The following is an 18,503-nucleotide window of genomic DNA, read 5'->3' as shown; positions in this document are numbered from 1 at the left end:
GTACTCGGAATCGGAGATTGCAATGCTCTCAACGGTAAGTAGCGACACTAACACTACATTGAGTACTTCAGTTTAGATATATAACCATGATTGAAGACGTCCAAAACCCTATATAATGGTGTTTTTTATGAACTCAGTATAGAAATTTGCTGATGTTTATAATGGTAATTTTATAATTAAAATTATAAGGTTAGGAAAATTTCCAAGATGCTTTCAAAACTGTTTTCTGGTAATTTGAAATTAGTCTTTAAATGGTATTAAGTATAATGCATAACATGAATTCTGTTTTAGAACTCCAAGTATAGCAAATATAATCAAAGGATTAAGTAAAAAGAATAATTAATAAAGAACATATATAACCAGAGGACTAAATGATAAGAAAAATTAATAAGTTAGAATTTGTATGTAAAGTACATTATAATACTTCAAAATAAGTAAGCTGAGTGTAAGTGCTTATTACTTATTGATAAACCCTAAACTTTTATGTGAACTCCTTCCCTAGTTTAAAACGAAGTAAAGAATGAATAGGCAATTTATGTAAATAATAGTATACTTTGCAGTTGTTATACGGTGCACCATTCTAAAAGTGGTCCATTGGTGAACCATTATATTTGACTGTTAGATATAATATTAATTAAATATTTTGTTTGTTTAATATTATATCTAAGAGTCAATATGATAGTTCACGGTGGATTATTTTTAAAATAGTCCGCCTTATACATTTTTCGTTCGTAGACTTTCAAGACATAATTTTATGGTAGTCTCATACGTATGTATGTTTCGTTCCATCAAACTTGGTAGTAGACTTGTGTTCTAGACATATAGAGCAAAGTTCTTTAGACACATCTTCTTGATCTTTAGACTTTGTTAGGTCAGACTTATGGCTGATGGTGTCAGCTTGGTTATTCAGACATGATAATCAGACCTTGTTGAGAGGTTTTTTAGATTTTTTTAGGTATCATCAAGGTATCCCCGCAGCCGACAGTCATAAAACTAATCATTTTGAGGTTCAAAGATCATATTAAGTGGTAGGCTGCTCCCAACAAATTCTTCTCCATACACACTGTCAGCGGTTGAGCCCTCGAAGGAATGCTTAAGGAGCGTCGTGCTGGGGCACTTTGGAACTTGTTGGTAGGGTTTTCAGACTTTGTAGACTAAGCCCCGTTTGGAAACGCTTATTTAAGCTTATCTTATGCTTATGCAAGTGTTTATGAGAGTTAATGTAAATAGCTTATGACTTACATTTAAGTTGTTTTGAGCTTATTTTCATAAGTTGTTCAAATTAGCTTATGAATAAGAATTTATCTTTTTCAAAACCTATTTTCTGCTTATTTCACTAAGTTTATCAAAGTAGTTTTTTTTTAATAAGGAAATTATATTATAACAAAGAACCCCTTGTGCTTGAAACCCATAAAATAGACTAGATAGATTAAAGAGGATGGCACAAATAAAGGCTCTGTTACAACCCAACAGAAACCTCTTGTTACTAATAACTACAAAAGACTAGAGAAGGAAGATCATGACACAAATATGCTTGAAATCAGCATCCAGACTGTAAAGGTAAACATAGAGAGAAGAATGTCCATGTAGTTGTGAAACTTATAGTCAGTAAATAAATACATTGTTAAAAGAAAAGGCTAACTATCATGGATGTCAAGGGATTTTCTGCAAATTGTTGAGAAATATTTTCTTCTAGCAATTTTCATCATTAAGAATTTTAACTACTTTTAGTTACAAAATATACTTTTTACAAAATGACTGAAACAAAAGTAAACATATTTAAAATATATAATGGAATCCTAACTACCTATTTCTGCTATATAACAGTGTTGTCTTTTACCCTCAGGATACAATGTATATGCTTAATCCACCAAATGAATAAACCGTCTACCAGAGATTCTTTTTCATGTCCTTGCACTGTGGCAATCATACACCAATGGCAATAGCCACTTCTTGCATAATCTCACTCTGTAACTTTTAGTTACTCCTTTTGTTGACATGAAGGACACAAGACTGTTGGTGTAGGAGCTTGGTAATACGTCCAGAAACAGTCTCTCCAACCCCTCATATGATGCCAAGGGGGATTAAGTGTCAAGATATGCTATCCAAGGAACTGATCTATTGCTACCAGTAATCTTTACAAGAACATAAACCTTCTTTAAAATGATGGAAACGAATAGCATCTCGAAGAATGATTTTTCTCTTCTCCAACTTGGAGATGAGTTTCATTGTCACATGGCAATCAGAGCAAACTCTCAAATTCTTTATCACCCTCACTGGTGCTGATTTTGGTAAAGAGATGATTCCAAAAGTTACAGCTAACTTTTCACTATGATGGCTCATGCCTACGATACCATTGAGTTCGGTTCCAGAGATGTCCATAGGAAGCTTCTCATCGCCGAATTCAATTTTATTTATCTTCACCAACATTTCTTCCAAACGTGAATAAATTAATTGACTCATTGGATGAGAACGATCATCCACCAAAAACATATGAACCTTACTTCCAACCTCAATCCAACTTATACCAGGTTCCTTTTTAACTCCTTGATCTTGCATGAGCTTCCGAACCTCTAAAGCACGCTTTTCTTTCCCCGCATCATTATAGATGTTGTAAAGAAGCACATAAGATGCAGCTGCATGAGGTTCAAGCTCTATTACTCTGTCAGCTATGTGTTTTCCCATCATGGTGTCCTTATGAACTCTGCAAGCACCTAGCAAGGCACGCCACATCACAGGATCATCCGCAAAACCTGAATCGAGAATAAATCTCTTGGCATCCTCTAGCCTTCCTGCACGCCCTAAGAGATCAACAATGCAAGTACTGTGCTTTACATTAGCTGTTATGCCATAATCTTTCTTCATGATTTCAAAGTATCTTAACCCTTCGTCAACAAGACCTCCATGGCTACAAGCAGTTAGGACCCCAAGTAATGTGATATGGTTGGGTTTAATCCCAGAAACAGTCATCAACTCAAAAATTCTTAGAGCCTCGTTAGCAAAACCATGATGTGCATTGCAACAAATCATCTCTGACCAGGATACCACATCAGGGTTCTCAATCTCTTGAAAGGTCAGCCGAGCTGAATCTATGTCTCCAGACTTTGCATACATGCAAATCTGTGAGTTTTGAACAATGATAAAATTGGAAATACCAAATTTCAATGCCCAGCCCTGGATCTGCTCTCCAGACCTTGCTGCAGCCATATCAGCACAGACACCCATCACACTTGACATTATGAACTCATCCGGTTTCCTTCCAGAAGCCATGAATTGACGCAACAAAGACAAGGCAGTTTCAAACTTTCCATTTTCAACACAACCTGCAATCATGGAAGTCCAGGAGACAACATCCAATTTAGGAGTTGAGTTAAAGCACCTGATCCCATCATCAATTGAACCGAAAAAGGAGTAGAAGTCTACCAAGGAACATCCGACAAACTCGTCACACTGAAGATTCTTCTTACAAATTTGAGCATGAATCTGTCTTCCAGCTCTAAAATCTCCAATAGCAACACAAGCCTTAACTATGCTAGAGAACGTAAACTTCGAGCAGTTTAATCCCAGCATCTGCATCTCACAAAAAAGACCAAGTGCCTCCCTGGCATATCCACAAGAAACTGTCTGCCTTTGCAGGAATCCAGCAATCATGGTATTATACATAAAATCATTGTGATAGCGGAAGCTTTCAAAAACGAGAACCGCATCAGTTAAACATCCTGTCTTGGCATACATATCAAGCAATGCAGTTCCAACCACCATATTTGAATTCAAATCAAGTTTAATAGCGCATACATGAAGCATTTTCCCAATACAGTTCAAACTCTTATCAACACAACACGCCTTGAGCGCACTACCCAAAGTATAATCACTAAAATCCAAACCAGATCGATGCATTCTCGCCAGAAGTTCAAAAACCTCCCTAAAACCATCACCTAACCTAACATAACCAGCAATTATTGAATTCCACGAAACGTCATCCAGTTCATCACAAGTATCAAACAAAACCCTCGCCGCCTCGATTCGTTTGCATTTCGAGTACATGTTGATGAGGGAGTTCATGACAAAAATCATTCCATCCATTCCGGTCACGAGAACCGAACCATGAATGGCTTCCCCTAAACGCAGGTTTCTGGTGGAACCGCAATAGGCTAAAACCCCTGCGAAAGTGAAGTCGCTGACAGGAAGGCCGGCGATTCTGGCCTCACGAAACGCGAGCAGGGAGGCGGGGGAATTGCATGAAATGATGCTCCGTTGGGGCGTTTCGTCGAACAGGTGGAGGGTGCGGGTACGGATGGGTGAGTGAACTGGGTTCGAGAAAGGTAAGGTCAAGAGGAAAGGGAACTTGGAAGGGATGAATGGGTTGGGTTGTGACCTGATCAAATTCAGCACCATTGACGGCTGCCGGAAAGATGAAACTTGGTGCGTTTTGCACTTTCAGTGACAGTCACAATCTATCCTGGGTTTTGGGTTCGTTATGTCGCAAAACCTTGCTTCATACCAGTTATCAGTTGAAGATTTTTAAGTTGTTGGGGCAAAATATACTTTGTTTAGGGGGCGTTTGTTTCACGGATTAGAAAAGGATTTCCGAAAATGTTTGGGCCGAAATCTACATTCTAGTGTTTAGTAGCATATTTGAATTCCTACCTCTTATTTTCTAGAAAATCCAAAACTGCCCCATGTTTTAATTAACACTCATTTTCTCTCTTTCTCAAGCCTTCATGTTCTTTGCGGTGTATAACTTTCTTCCGAGCTTTAGGGCTCGAGACTAGAAATTGTTTCCTTACGTTTTCCCTACCTAGATTTAAGGCTCGGGAATTATTCCAATTTCTTCAATAAAGGTTTCCGAAGTTTGGCAACATCGGGAACACATTTTTCACATTCTGAGCTTGACAAACCTCGGGAAATCCACGTTAATAAATTACCGAGGCATAGCCCTCGGAAGGATTTCGGGAATTAAACCCTCGGGATGTTTTTGAGGTACCAAAGTTCAGAAAATTCATCAGAAAAATTATAATATATATCGAGACTTAAAGATCGGGGTGTTTCTGAGGTACCAAAGCTCGGGAAATTCATCAGAAAAATTATAATATATCCTAATAGTTAAAGCTCGGGGTGTTCCCGAGGTACCAAAGCTCGGGAAATTCATCAGGAAAATTATAATATATCCCAAGACTTAAAAGGGAGTGTTCCCAAGGCCCCAAAGCTCGGGAATTATTTTTAACAAGAATAATTTAGAGATTTTCGACTTTAGCAATTCTAAGAGTGGGGTACCAATTCTAACTCTCAAAAGTTTATAGCATTAAAAATATAATATATTATTATTACACTTTGGAATAGACATCATAATTGTTTTTTTACATATTTTGATAACATTGTACTTTCAACACTGCAAAATATTTCTCTTCTATATCACATCCCGATGCTATTTCATATCTGATTTTTGCTAATATTCATTGCAAAGAAAACACTTTCAACTATTTCAGTTGCCACTAGGAGTATCATAGCCAGCTCCAAAAGAAAATATACAAATGAATATACAATATGTCTTTTGATCTCCACAAACTTTGTAGCAAGATCACTAATTTCACTGAAAATTCACTATCAGAGCATATGTTTGTGAAATAATTTTGAAGTTGACTATCTAGTTCCAAAAGTTATACATGTGAAAAATCTTAAGGATATAATTGAGGCAAACAAATCAACTTTTCCTTATCAAATACAACAAATGAATCTCTTAGATTCAAGCAAGCTATAAAGCTATACAAAGAAGTAACTCAATATTAGCTTTTGTAAAACAGATATTCAACTCTTAAATTTATTGGTCAATCACTTGATATAATAGTTCAACTTGAAAATGATGAAAATTATAAACTTTCTCCATTTTGCGCCTTGATCTTTGTTTTTGGAAGATATCAAACATAATAGGAATGACAACATTGTATTTTTCACAGACTAGTTTTTTTTATAAGCCAGTAATTGCATTTAAACCAGCACAAGAATTTTTCACATAATAGTGAAACCACATTGAGCAAATAATATCAACTATCATATCTCTTAGCTTACAACCTTTGCCTTGATATTGTAACAAATTCCATAACATTCACAATATCTTGATCACTTCTTTGTAATGTTTGAGATGATTCATTAGTAATCCTGAAAATATTTTTCATCATGTGCAAGATAAAAACAAATTTGAAAGACTGAACATAATTCAACAAAGCACATGCTTCATCTTTTTTCGTCTAAACTTATGTCATCTTCCTAAACAATTTTAAGAACATCAATCATTGAAGGGAATACAAAAACTATTCTAAGTAATTTTTCCAATAAATCGAGCCCCGTCTAGTATCCTCGGACTTTTTTATAGTAATTTCTTGATTCAAACTGTTCCGGAATGAACACTCTAGAAGGTATATGCCTCAAACCCTAGCTGTAAGACCTGAATTTACAGAGCAAGTTAATTTCCGACTCACGCGTAGAATCAGTGTAAGCGTGACTGGAGCTTGATATTTGAGAAAGATTAATGAAGAAGAAAGTTCAGGAATTGCTTGAGGAATGTTGCGTAGTCGTTTTAGGAATTAGTGCGAGTCGTCTGCACACCTGCCTTATGGCGAGAGTGTTCAGAATAGGCTAATTTCGCTTTTAGAGCAACGTATTAAGTGAGATTTCAAATCCTTGGAAAATTTAAAGGTTCTCTTTATTTTTCCTTCGACCAGTGTTTCATTTCGGAACCCTGGACTGTACGCACGATAGTATTCACTTTTCGGAAGTCCGACGACGCTAATTTCTTTGCTTCGAAACCCTAAATTCAAGCGCTGGATGAAGACTTTTTCTATTCGGGACTTCTAACGAAGTTTCCGTCCGTGTTGCCAGATTTTTTTCGACGTTTCCAATCTTTCTTCAGAACGAAGTTTTGTCGTCTGACCATCACAGCAAAAAGTAGTTTTTCGGGACAGATTAACTTACACCGCTTTTGGGATTTTAGATATCGTTTTTCCTAATTATAGATATTTGTTTTGAGTTCTGGAAATCTGACGCCAGAATCTCTCTTAGAATTCATCGGTGAACGTGCTGCAAAAATCGGAATCGCGAAATTTTCATTTTCCCGCGATTTCACCTTTCTATAAATAGCTAAAAATTCAAAATATCTTCTCATTTCTTCCATTTGGGGCCGCGAGTTCAAGGAGAGGAGAGGGAGAAGAATTTTTCGCCGAAACTTGACCGATCTTCGCGCAGTTCGTTCCTACTTCAAGGTATCGAGGTAACTAGCTTGATTCTTACCTCTGATCATCGTTTCTACTACTTTTCTTTAGTCGTTTCTATGCTCAAAGTTTCGAGCTTTTCGTAAAACTGTCCGTTTTTCCTGATTTCTCTGTTGGGGTATCTTCTGCACGTGCCCAAGAGGCTAGAACCTTCGCCGGTATTCACCGATTTTGATCGAGTTGTCAAGGATCTGAAAACTGTTTCAAAACCCTTTTTGCGCACATTTCGAAACTTTACTGTCGAAAAGTCGTAATCTGACTTCGTGCCTTTAGGATTTGTTGTTACGAATGTCGTTGGGATCATTGCTGTCAAATTTGTTTTCCGAAGTGATAACTTTGAGGTTTTGAGCTTTTATTTTGGACCAAAACGCCCCTGAACAGCCGTATTTCGATCCGATTGTCCGAAAATTTTTCCGACAGTTTCTTTGCCTTAGTTTTACCCTAAAACTACCTTGTGAACTGATTAGATTGAAGAAAAAGAGCCGGAGCTCTTTTCCTCTTTTGGCCGAGAGCTATTTCAAGGGGGGGGGGGGGGGGGTGGGGAGTTTTTCGTTTTCGAAAACTTGTCTTTTCGTATCCGATTTTTGTATTCTGAAGCTTTAATGCTTTGTCTATCGTTTATGAGTTGTAATGTGATCGAACTAATCGATTTTGTTTGGATTCTGCTTTGTTTTTCTCTGAGGTTCAGTTGAAGGAACTTTGGGTTCTTCAGAGCATTTGAGTGAAGGAAACTTTGACCACGAAACTGGAGCAGCTCGAGGTTAGGGCAACTTACTATTAGCTATGACTGCATGATAGGCGTCGATGAATTCGACTTATGCTTTACTTTGATGTTGATTATGTTGATGAACTGATGTTATGATGTTTTCTATAACTGATGATGTTGAGATGTTATTGAATTGTGCATTTTGACGCGACTTCGGAGTGGGGATTCATTGATCTGGTGTTATTTGATATTTCGGGTTGGATGAACAACCCTAGGCAAATTCAAACGTGGGGTTTGAGACTTAGCCATTCGTTGGAATACTTAGACTTTCCCCGGGAAACTTCTTTTGGAGGGTTTTTGGAAAATTAGAATGATTAGAAGTTCAAAAACTAGAGACTTGGGGAGACTTAGACTTTGAGAAATAAACTCATAACTTGACTAATCCAATTCGAAACGTTTTTACTAAACGAATAAATATAGGGAACCTAAAGGGGAAAATGATTGCGAAAGACGGGGAAAAGTCGACTTTTGTTGTGGGTTTTGGAGAATTGCTGGACACCAGGGGGGAAAGGTGAGCCACGGTGATGATTGAAAGTCACCGAGTACTTTAGTACTCTTGTCGTGGGAGTTGTGTTCTATTGACCGACACTAACTCCGGGTTTTGACTTTGGCTCTTGTTGTTGGAGTTGTGTTGTATTGACCGACACCAACTCCGAGTTGTGTTGTATTGACCGACACTAACTCTTGGGCCTTCGAGATTGGGTTTTGAGCTAAACACTTATGTTGTGAGGACGATTCGGTGTTTGGCTAACCATATTGCATCATGCATCATTTGGTGAATAACGGGAATGGTTCACCAATGCATCATTTGGTGAATAACGGGAATGGTTAACCAATGCATCCTTTGGTGAAGAACGGGAATGCTTCACCGATGCATTATTCGATGAGGAACGGGAATGCTTCATCATGCGTTGAATAACGGGAATGGTTCAGCAAGAGTGAAGAACGGGAATGCTTCACTAGTGGCGAACGGGAACGCGTCACAAATATCCGGATCATATTGATTGCATTTCACGCATACATTCACTCTGACTGGAATTGTGTGTTGTTTGATTTATTGAAGCATTGTTAGAGCCAATAACATGCTAGGATTGCTTATATATATATATATATCAACATATATATCTATACCCCATATCACATGTTGAGTGTATATCTACTTATTTCCGTGAGTTGACCCTAGCGCCTTGGCTTTGGTTTCATGTTTGTGTTTGGGCGGTCGGCCTACTGCCAGATGTCGACGGTGGATTGGGTTTCGATGGTCTCTCCCTCGGGGGGGGATCAGGTTTGAGTTGGAGGACCGTACTGACGAGCGTGGACGTCTGACGGAGGGAGTTCTACGACGCATGGAGCTGAGCTTCAACTTGCCGTCTTCAGTTCGATGTGGACTCGGTTATGTGAGCTGTAATGGGAGGGTAGGTTTTGGCAGGCGTCACATTTTGTGTAGAGCTCTGATTCGTTTTACTTTGGGACAGGGTAGGTTTCCGACGCATGGCTTTTCGTGTGGCTCTTTTATTGAGGGATCACAGTGAGTCTGTCGGACTGTAGGGGTCTTTGCTTAGGCCATTTTGAGACCGACTTTCTCTTAGTGGATTGTACTTATAACTTTTTCACTCACACTTCTGGGTCTGTATATATATTTGCCTACGGGCACACTACTTTGGAGTCACTGCGAGTGCGCGTGACGTGGGAGTACAGCTGAGGCTGTACACATCTATATATGTTGTACATCGGTTAGTTTAGTTGCTGGGTTATGTCTTTATTTTCTATCGCTTTAATTTAAAAAGGAATCGAACGAAAAAAAATTACCTGTTTTCGGCGTAAAGTTTACTTTTGAGTTACTAAAGTGACACCTGGAAATCGGGGTGTTACACTAGCAAAGCAAGGGTGAGGTAATAACTTAATCCTTTAGATAAAATGCCAAAAAATCTTTTACAATGATCATAAAGCTTCCTTTTATAGGGAGGTTACACAGAGTCCTAATCCTATGACTAATGGGGCTAGTTGGGCCTTAACACTCTTGGCCGAACTCCCTCAAATGTCACAATAGCCCCTAGCGTTCATCCAAGGTGTATCCTTAATCTTCCTAAGTCTTTTCCCCCACCCATGTCGAGTTCTACCCTTCCTGATTTTCACTGACCCTGGGCGAGTCCCTCTTAGGGGTGGGGGAGTTTCGCCCAGTCAACAAGTCCATTGGGTATACGCCATTCACCCAGTCCACAAACCACATTCACTAGATATTTCTCCATTTCGCAATGCTTCTTTCACTTAGTAGTTTGGCTTTCATGAACAATATCTCGACTCTTACATGAAGCTCCAACATCATTAGACAAATTAGCAAATGTATTAAAAAATAATTTCATTTCAACATTTTTTTAATAGGCAAATGTTAGTGGTTAGTTATTAGTAAGTTAGAAAATCTCTTCAAATTTCCCTTCCAGGATTCGAACCCTGGACCTTCCCCTCCCCAACCCTTATGTCCCCTAGCTCTTACCACTTGAGTTAACCCTCGGGGACAATTTCATTTCAACATGCTTTTTTTCTATTGTAACAAGAGCTAATTGGAGTTCATGGCCAAAGTGTAAGACCCTAATTTTATTATTATTATTATTATTATTTATAGGAAATAAATAATAAGTGTGGAATTTTAGTGAAGAATGAGTTTTATTGATTCATTATGCGTGTGAAAATTTTAGAAAGGGTGTGGAAATGTTATTATTTTGAAATAATAATGTTTAGGTGCTTGAAAATAATTATTTTGTGGGGTTATGGACCTCAAAAGAAGGTGATTTGCGTGTTGCTTGGAGGCCAAGGAAGTGATGGCCGAAAATTTGAAGAGAGAGATAAGGGAAGATTCTTTTTTAATTTGTTTGCTGGAGTTTAGGGAAAAATCTGGTTAAAGGGTAAAAGATTGAGGTTTTAAATAAGGAAGGAAGTTTATATCTTTATTTAAATTTTATATATAGTTTTTTTAGAAAAAGGCTGAATATTATTTATGTTCATTCAAATAATTTGGGAGGTAGAAAATTGAAAAAAACCCTAGTTTGGGCTTGTGAGGCCGCAGGTTTGGTGAGGAAAAGGGGGAGGCTTTTTCACTTTCATTCTAGTGTATAAGGCTGAATTAGAAAGCACCTACACACACTTTTCATTCACGTATTTCACTCAGCAAAAAGAAGAGAGAAAGAAAGGTTTTGAGAGAGGGAAAGAAGGAGTCGCCGCCACCCTAGGAGAAAGAAAGAAGCCGCGAGAGAGAGAGAGAGAGATCAAGGGAGAAGAGAGGGAGTCGAACAAGGATCATCTCTTCAATCTTCATCTTTTCTTCTCAAGTTTTAGGCCAAGGTGAGGGCTGTTCTAGTTTGGGTAAAGTCTAGCCATTACATGCTTTAAACCTTGTGGTTTTGTGTGAAAGCTTGCAGGTTTAGATGATCTTAAACGTGTGGTACTTGTATGTATGCTTAGAGACTTTCTTATGCATGCTTACGGCACAAATTTTCTGTTTTGGTTATGCTAAACGAGTTTTGCCATGATTTTATGATAAATTCTTAGGTGAAAACATGAAAAAGTTGATGCATGTTTTGAATCTATGATAACATGTGTTGAGACGTATTTTTGTGATGATGCACATGATTGAAGAGTCGCTGGAATTTATATGGCATATGTGAAAAAGCATGTTAATGAGTCCTTGACAACCCTAGATTAGTGGTGTTTTTAGGGTCATTCTTTTGTTAGTTTTGCGTCTTTTTGTTGAGTCTCATGTAGTGTTTAATGCATTATCATGCATTTTTATCTTTCTTTGTGTTTTTATTTTGTTTTGGTATTTTTGTAGTTTTATAGGGACCTTTCGTGCATTTTGATTAGCTAGAGGACTTGCATATTTTTTCTATTTTAATTTAAGGTTCTCTTTGCTAACTAACTCTTGAAGCTTCTAGATATCTCCTTTACTTTGTGCCTAAGTTACCAGGTCTGAAAATGATGAATGAGGAAGGTCAAGTGGCTTGGTGTATTGAAGAAAGGGTTAAAGAGGCTTGAAGAGGAGTTAAGAGGAAGTTCTAAAGGTTTTCCAGCGAGTTCAGAGCGCCTAGGCGTGCTCCATTGGCGCCTAGGCGCCAATTGCTCTGTTCCAAGATTTGGAATTGGCGCCTAGGCATGCTTCCAGAGAGCTTGTTTTGAGCTGGAATTGGCGCTCAGGCGCTCTGAATTGGCGCCTGAGCGCCCAGACTCGCTTGTTTTACCTATAAATTGGTTTTTAGACATTTCCCTTGGAATCTTTTGTCATTTTCTCATATTTTAATAAGTTAGAAGAGACGGTTTGGGTTCTGGAGCTTGAGGACCTTTTTCTAAATCCTATGTTCCAGGTTTCATCTTTGCTTTCTTGTATGGATTTCATAGCCATGCTTGGCTAAAACCCCTTTTGCTTTGGGTTCTTTGTAAGACTTTGAATGTTTTAGCTTTCATTCCTTTTCTATTCATGTTGTTCTGAGTAAACCTGTGAATCTCACTCCTTTGCTTTATCTTTCAAGCTTGAATGCATGCTAGCATTTTGCTTTTCTATAATCATAACGGAAGTTTGTTGTAGAATTGGGACTTGTTGTGAGATTACCTCTTCTATGCTTGCTATTAGGAATAGAGGAAGGGTTGAGGCTTGTTGGCCTGAATTGCATGCTTAGTGTTTCTTGCAATTGTTTAGGTTGTCAATGAAATGAGCCTATCTTTTGATTAGAAAGGGTTGTCTTTGCGAGACATCGATAGATGACTAACTAGGCTAGAATATCAAGGAGAGACTCCAGACTTTTGAGTAGGAAAGGTTTGCTAAAATTGAATTAGTTGAGCAAGAACCCAAAGCAATCTCATTTCTGAATTTCAATCGCTTTATTACTTGTTCACTTGTCTTTTACATAACCAAAGAAACAATCAACCTTTAAAACTGAATTTTACTTGCTTTTCAACCTTGAACTTGAATCTGAAACTGACTTTGCAATCTAATTCCCTGAGGTTTGATAATTTAAAACCGGGTAGATTTTGTACACTTGCAGATTAACCAACAAGTTTTTAGCAGCGTTGCCGGGGAATTGTTTTGCGATTTTTGGTTTAAGTTTTTATTTCGTGGTTTTATTTTTTGTTTTGAACTTGTCTAGAATTGGTGCTACTAATCTTTCTCTGTTGAGTGTCACACGTTCAGGCTGCTCTCACTAGAGACACCGTCATGGGTGGCCATATGACAGAGGAGGATATTCAAGCCCATATTGAGGCAAGAATCCAAGAGGGTACCACCCTCCGAATGCGCGAACAAGAAGTTGAGAATGCCAACCGATCTCTTCGGGAACTTACTTCGGGCTCCATGAGTTTTGACTATCCTGGGAGTATTGTCATCCCCGAAGGAGTGGGGAACTTTGAGTTGAGACCGGCATTCATCAACTTGGTGAGCCAAAGCCAATATGGTGGAGGTTCCTCGGAAGATCCTCATGCTCATATGGAAAGGTTGATCTGTAATTGCAACACTTATCGGGTGATCAATGTTCCTTCTGATGCAATTCGGTTGAGCCTATTTCCATTCCCTTTGAAGGACGCAGCAGAGGATTGGCTTAACTCACAACCTCAAGGGAGTCTCACAACTTGGGAAGACCTTGCAGAGAAATTCACAACGACGTTCTTCCCAAGGTCCCTTTTGAGGAAATTGAAGAATGACATCATGACTTTCGTGCAATCCTCATATGAGAATCTTTATGAGGCTTGGGAGCATTTCAAGAAGCTTTTGAGGAAGTGTCCTCAACACAATCTCACCCAAGCTGAATTTGTTGCAAGTTCTATGATGGTCTATTATATTCATCGAGGTTTGGCTTGGATGCGGCTTCAAATGGGGAGTTCGATGCTCTTCCCCCACAAGCGGGGTATGATTTAATAGAAAAATGGCAGTGAGAGCCATGAACTCCGAGAATGAACGCCAAATCCGAAGGAGTGCTTTTGAAGAGGAGCTCCAACCGCAGAACAAAGGCCTCTTGTCCAGCCGCAAATTGTTCAAAGGACGGTTGGCAAGAGGAGTCTAGAGGAGCTGATTGAGAGATTCATTGATCATTCATCGAGCAATTACAAGAGCCAAGAGATGGCTATAAAGAGCTTGGAGAGTCAATTGGGACAGCTAGAAAAGCAAATGTCCAAAAATCACCAAGGTAAGTTCTCTTCCGAAACTTTAACTTTGACTGAGCAAGAAAATACTGCTGTTGTTTCTACTAGGAGTGGAAGAGTGTTGCATGAGGCAGAGAAAAAAGTTGAGGGAGAGAAAAATGAGGAAGTTGAGGAAGAGAGAGATGAGGATGTCATGGAGAAAATAGCGAGAGAGCCCATTAGAACCAGAGTTGTAAATACCCATATTCCTGAGCTCCGCAAGATTCCACTTCCCAAGGCTTTGGTGAAGAAAAATTTAGATAAACAATTTTCTAAGTTCTTGGAAGTTTTTAAGAAACTCCATGTTAATATTCCTTTCTCCGAAGCCTTGGAGCAAATGCCAATCTATGCTAAGTTCATGAAAGATATCCTCAGCAAGAGAAGAAAGTTGAGTGAGGTTGATGAAACTATCTTGATGACCGAAGAGTGTAGTGCCATTTTGCAAAGAAAGATGCCTAAGAAGAGAAGGGATCCCGGGAGTTTTACTATCCGGTGGAGATTTAGGGGTTAACTGTGGTAGAAGCCTTGTGTGATTTAGGAGCGAGTATCAACTTGATGCCGCTTAGTATGTTTGTAAGGTTGAACTTAGGTGAGGTTACCCCAAATATGATTTCTTTGCAAATGGCGGATAGGTCCTTAAAAACCCCTTACGGGATCATTGAAGATGTTGTGGTGAAGGTGGATAAGTTTGTCTTCCCAGTGGATTTTGTCATTCTGGACATGGAAGAGGACTCAAAAGTTCCTCTCATACTGGGGAGACCGTTCTTAGCCACTAGTGAGACTGAGATTAAAGTGGCTAAGGGAACTCTAACTTTGAAAGTAGGGGAAGATGAGGTCCTCTTCAATATTTTTGACTCTTTGAAACACCGAGCGGATGAGGAAGTTTTCCGATGTGAAGTAGTGGATGAGCTCGTGTGTGAAGAGTTTGTTAGGATATCTATTAAGGATCCCTTGGAAACAACAATCATGGAGGGGCTGGATATAGAGGACCAAAATCTTGAGAGTGAACTTGATTCTTTGTACCATGAGGTGAATGCTACTCTATCTCAATTAGAATCTGTCTCATCCCTTTCCACAAAAAGGATTTGGAAAAAAGAATTAATTAGGGATTGGGAGATTCCGATTGAGGAGAAGACTGGGCTCAAGCCACTCCCTTCCTCTCTCAAGTATGCTTTTCTTGAGGAAGGTGAGAATAAACCTGTTATTTTGAGTAGTGCTCTCACTCCCTTGGAAGAGGAGAAACTCCTCAGAGTTTTGAGGGATCATAAGTCAGCTTTGGGTTGGACTATTGATGATATCAAAGGTATTAGCCCTGCGATATGCATGCATAAAATTTTGCTAGAAGAAAACTACAAACCTATAGTCCAACCTCAAAGGAGACTTAACCCTTCCATGAAGGATGTGGTGAGGAAAGAGATAATTAAATTGCTTGATGCAGGTGTTATTTTGGATAGTGAATGGGTAAGTCCTGTTCAAGTGATTCCCAAGAAAGGAGGCTTCACTGTGGTTGCCAATGAGAACAATGAGTTGATTCCCACTCGTCAAGTGACGAAGTGGAGGGTTTGTATTGATTACCGAAGGCTGAATTCGGTAACTAGAAAGGATCATTTTCCTTTGCCTTTCATAGATCAAATGCTAGATAAGTTGGCTGGGCATCAATACTACTATTTCCTTGATGGTTATTCCGGGTACAACCAAATTTGTGTTGCACCGGAAGACTAAGAGAAGACGACATTCACTTGCCCTTACGGCGTGTTTGCTTATAAGAGAATGCCATTTGGGCTTTGCAATGCCCCAGCCACTTTCCAAAGGTGTATGTTTGCTATTTTCTCTGACTTGATAGAGACTTGCATCGAGATTTTTATGGACGACTTCTCTATTTTTGATCCAAATTTTGATGCTTGTCTAGGGAATCTAGCTTTGGTTTGGAAGAGATGTCAAGAGACCAACTTGGTCTTAAATTGGGAGAAGTGCCATTTCGTGGTTAGGGATGGCATAGTGCTTGGACACAAGGTGTCCGAAAAGGGGATTGAGGTTGATAGAGCTAAGATTGAAGTTATTGAAAAACTCTCTCCCCCAACTAACATCAAGGGTATTAGGAGTTTTCTCGAGCATGCTGGTTTCTCTAGGCGGTTTATTAAAGACTTTTCCAAATTAGCTAAGCCTATGACCAACTTGCTTGAAAAGGAAGCACCTTTTACTTTTGATGAAAATTGTTTGAAAGCTTTTGAGTCTATTAAAGAGAGTTTGGTGACAACCCCTGTTATTGTTGCTCCGGATTGGTCTCTACCATTTGAGATCATGTGTGACGCTAGTGATCTATCTTTAGGGGCTGTCTTGTGTCAAAAGAAAGAAAGAGTGATGTATGTGATATACTATGCAAGTAGAGTGTTGAATGAGGCCCAAAGGAACTACAGTACAACTGAAAAAGAGTTGTTGGGTGTAGTCTTTGCTTGTGAGAAGTTTAGGCCTTACATCTTGGGTTTTAAAGTTATTGTTCATACTGACCATGCTGCTTTGAGACATTTGTTTGCTAAACAGGACTCTAAGCCAAGGTTGATTCGATGGGTCTTACTCCTTCAAGAGTTCGACCTTGAGATCATTGACCGGAGAGGCAAGGACAATGGAGTGGCAGACCATTTGTCGAGATTAGAAGGTGGGGCGTGCAGCCCAATACCTATTCAAGAGGAGTTCCCGGATGAGAAACTCCTAGCTGTTTCCACTGAGGAACCCCTACCCTGGTATGTACATTTTGCTAATTTCCGTGTTGCTGGACTTAATCCCCATGACCTGACTGGCAGCAGAAGAAGAAATTTCTGCATGATGCAAAATCATACCTCTGGGATGATCCTTTTCTTTTCAAAATTTGTTCTGATGGAGTCATAAGAAGGTGCATCCCAGATGTTGATTTTGAGAAAATTCTTTGGCATTGCCATGGATCAAGTTATGGTGGACAGTTTAGCAGAGAGAGGACTACTGCTAAGGTTTTCCAAAGTGGTTTCTATTGACCTACTCTACATAAGGATAGTAGAGCTTTTGTTGAGAGTTGTGATAGATGTCAGTGGACTGGGAACATTTCAAGGAGAAATGAGATGCCCCTAAAAATATATTGGAAATTGAGTTGTTTGATGTTTAGGGCATCGATTTCATGGGACCTTTCCCACCTTCTTTTGGTTGCCAGTATATTTTAGTGGCTGTTGATTATGTTTCTAAGTGAGTTGAAGTCGCTGCACTCTCAACAAATGACTCTAAGGTGGTGGTTGCTTTTCTGAAAAAGAACATTTTCACTAGGTTTGGGGTCCCTAGGGCTATTATAAGTGATGGGGGTACTCTCTTTTATAACAGAGCTTTCGAGGCTCTTTTGAAAAAATACGGTGTTAAACACAAAGTGTCTACCCCCTATCACCCTCAAACTAGTGGGCAGGTTGAGATTTCTAATCGGGAGTTAAAACGTATTTTTGAAAAGGTGGTAGATTCTTCCAGAAGGGATTGGTCAAGGAAACTTGACGATGCTTTATGGGCCTACCAAACCGCTTTTAAAACTCCGATTGGTACCTCTCCTTTCCACCTAGTTTTTGGGAAAGCGTGTCACTTACCTGTGGAATTAGAACACAAGGCCTATTGGGCCATAAGGAAATTGAATTTTGATTGGAAAGTTGCTAGCGAGAAAAGACTCTTGCAATTGAATGAGCTTGATGAGTTTCGACTCCGAGCTTATGAGAGTGCTAACATCTACAAGGAAAAGACAAAGAAGTGGCATGATAAAAATATTCTGAATAAGGAATTTGTCTCAAGGCAATTAGTGCTACTCTTCAATTCTAGATTGAGACTATTTCCTGGGAAACTTAAGTCTAGATGGTCTGGACCCTTTGTGGTCAAGAGGGTGTACCCTCATGGTGCTGTTGAGGTTGAAAACCCAGAGAACAAGAATACTTTTACTGTGAATGGGCAGAGGTTGAAAGTGTACCTAGGTGGTGAGGTATTGAAGTTGGAAACCATGTTTTTCAGACCTCCAACTTGACAAGGAGGATAGTCTATCTAAGACTATAACAATGGGCTACTTGGGAGACAACCCAAGTCTTGTTTTATTTTGCATGTTTGGTTGATACATTTTGCAGGGAATGGGAGCCTAAAGTTTAGAAATAAGAGGTGGATCCGAGGCCTCCGTTGTGTTTGGTAAAAGAGGTTATCCCTACTCTCTTAGCAAAATTCATGCATTTTTAGCATATTTTTCCTTTGTAGCGTTTCTTTATCTTCTCAATCATGCATTTTTGTAAATAAAGTCTTTTGTGTCTGGGTTGTTATTTCCC

General features: G+C 39.1%; 1 protein-coding gene across 1 annotated transcript; it reads right to left on the bottom strand.

The window, feature by feature from the left end:
* Positions 1–1,646: 1,646 nt before the first annotated feature.
* Positions 1,647–4,614, bottom strand: LOC130737781 (pentatricopeptide repeat-containing protein At3g13880-like). Its single transcript, XM_057589624.1, has one exon. The coding sequence runs from the start codon at positions 4,393–4,395 to the stop codon at positions 2,125–2,127; it is 2,271 nt and encodes a 756-aa protein (XP_057445607.1). The 5' UTR covers positions 4,396–4,614; the 3' UTR covers positions 1,647–2,124.
* Positions 4,615–18,503: the final 13,889 nt, after the last annotated feature.

Source organism: Lotus japonicus, chromosome 2 (assembly GCF_012489685.1).
Source record: "Lotus japonicus ecotype B-129 chromosome 2, LjGifu_v1.2".
In the NCBI taxonomy this organism is placed as follows: Eukaryota; Viridiplantae; Streptophyta; class Magnoliopsida; order Fabales; family Fabaceae; genus Lotus; species Lotus japonicus.
Note: the sequence above shows the minus strand (reverse complement) of the source record. Positions and strands in the feature narration are given on the sequence as shown.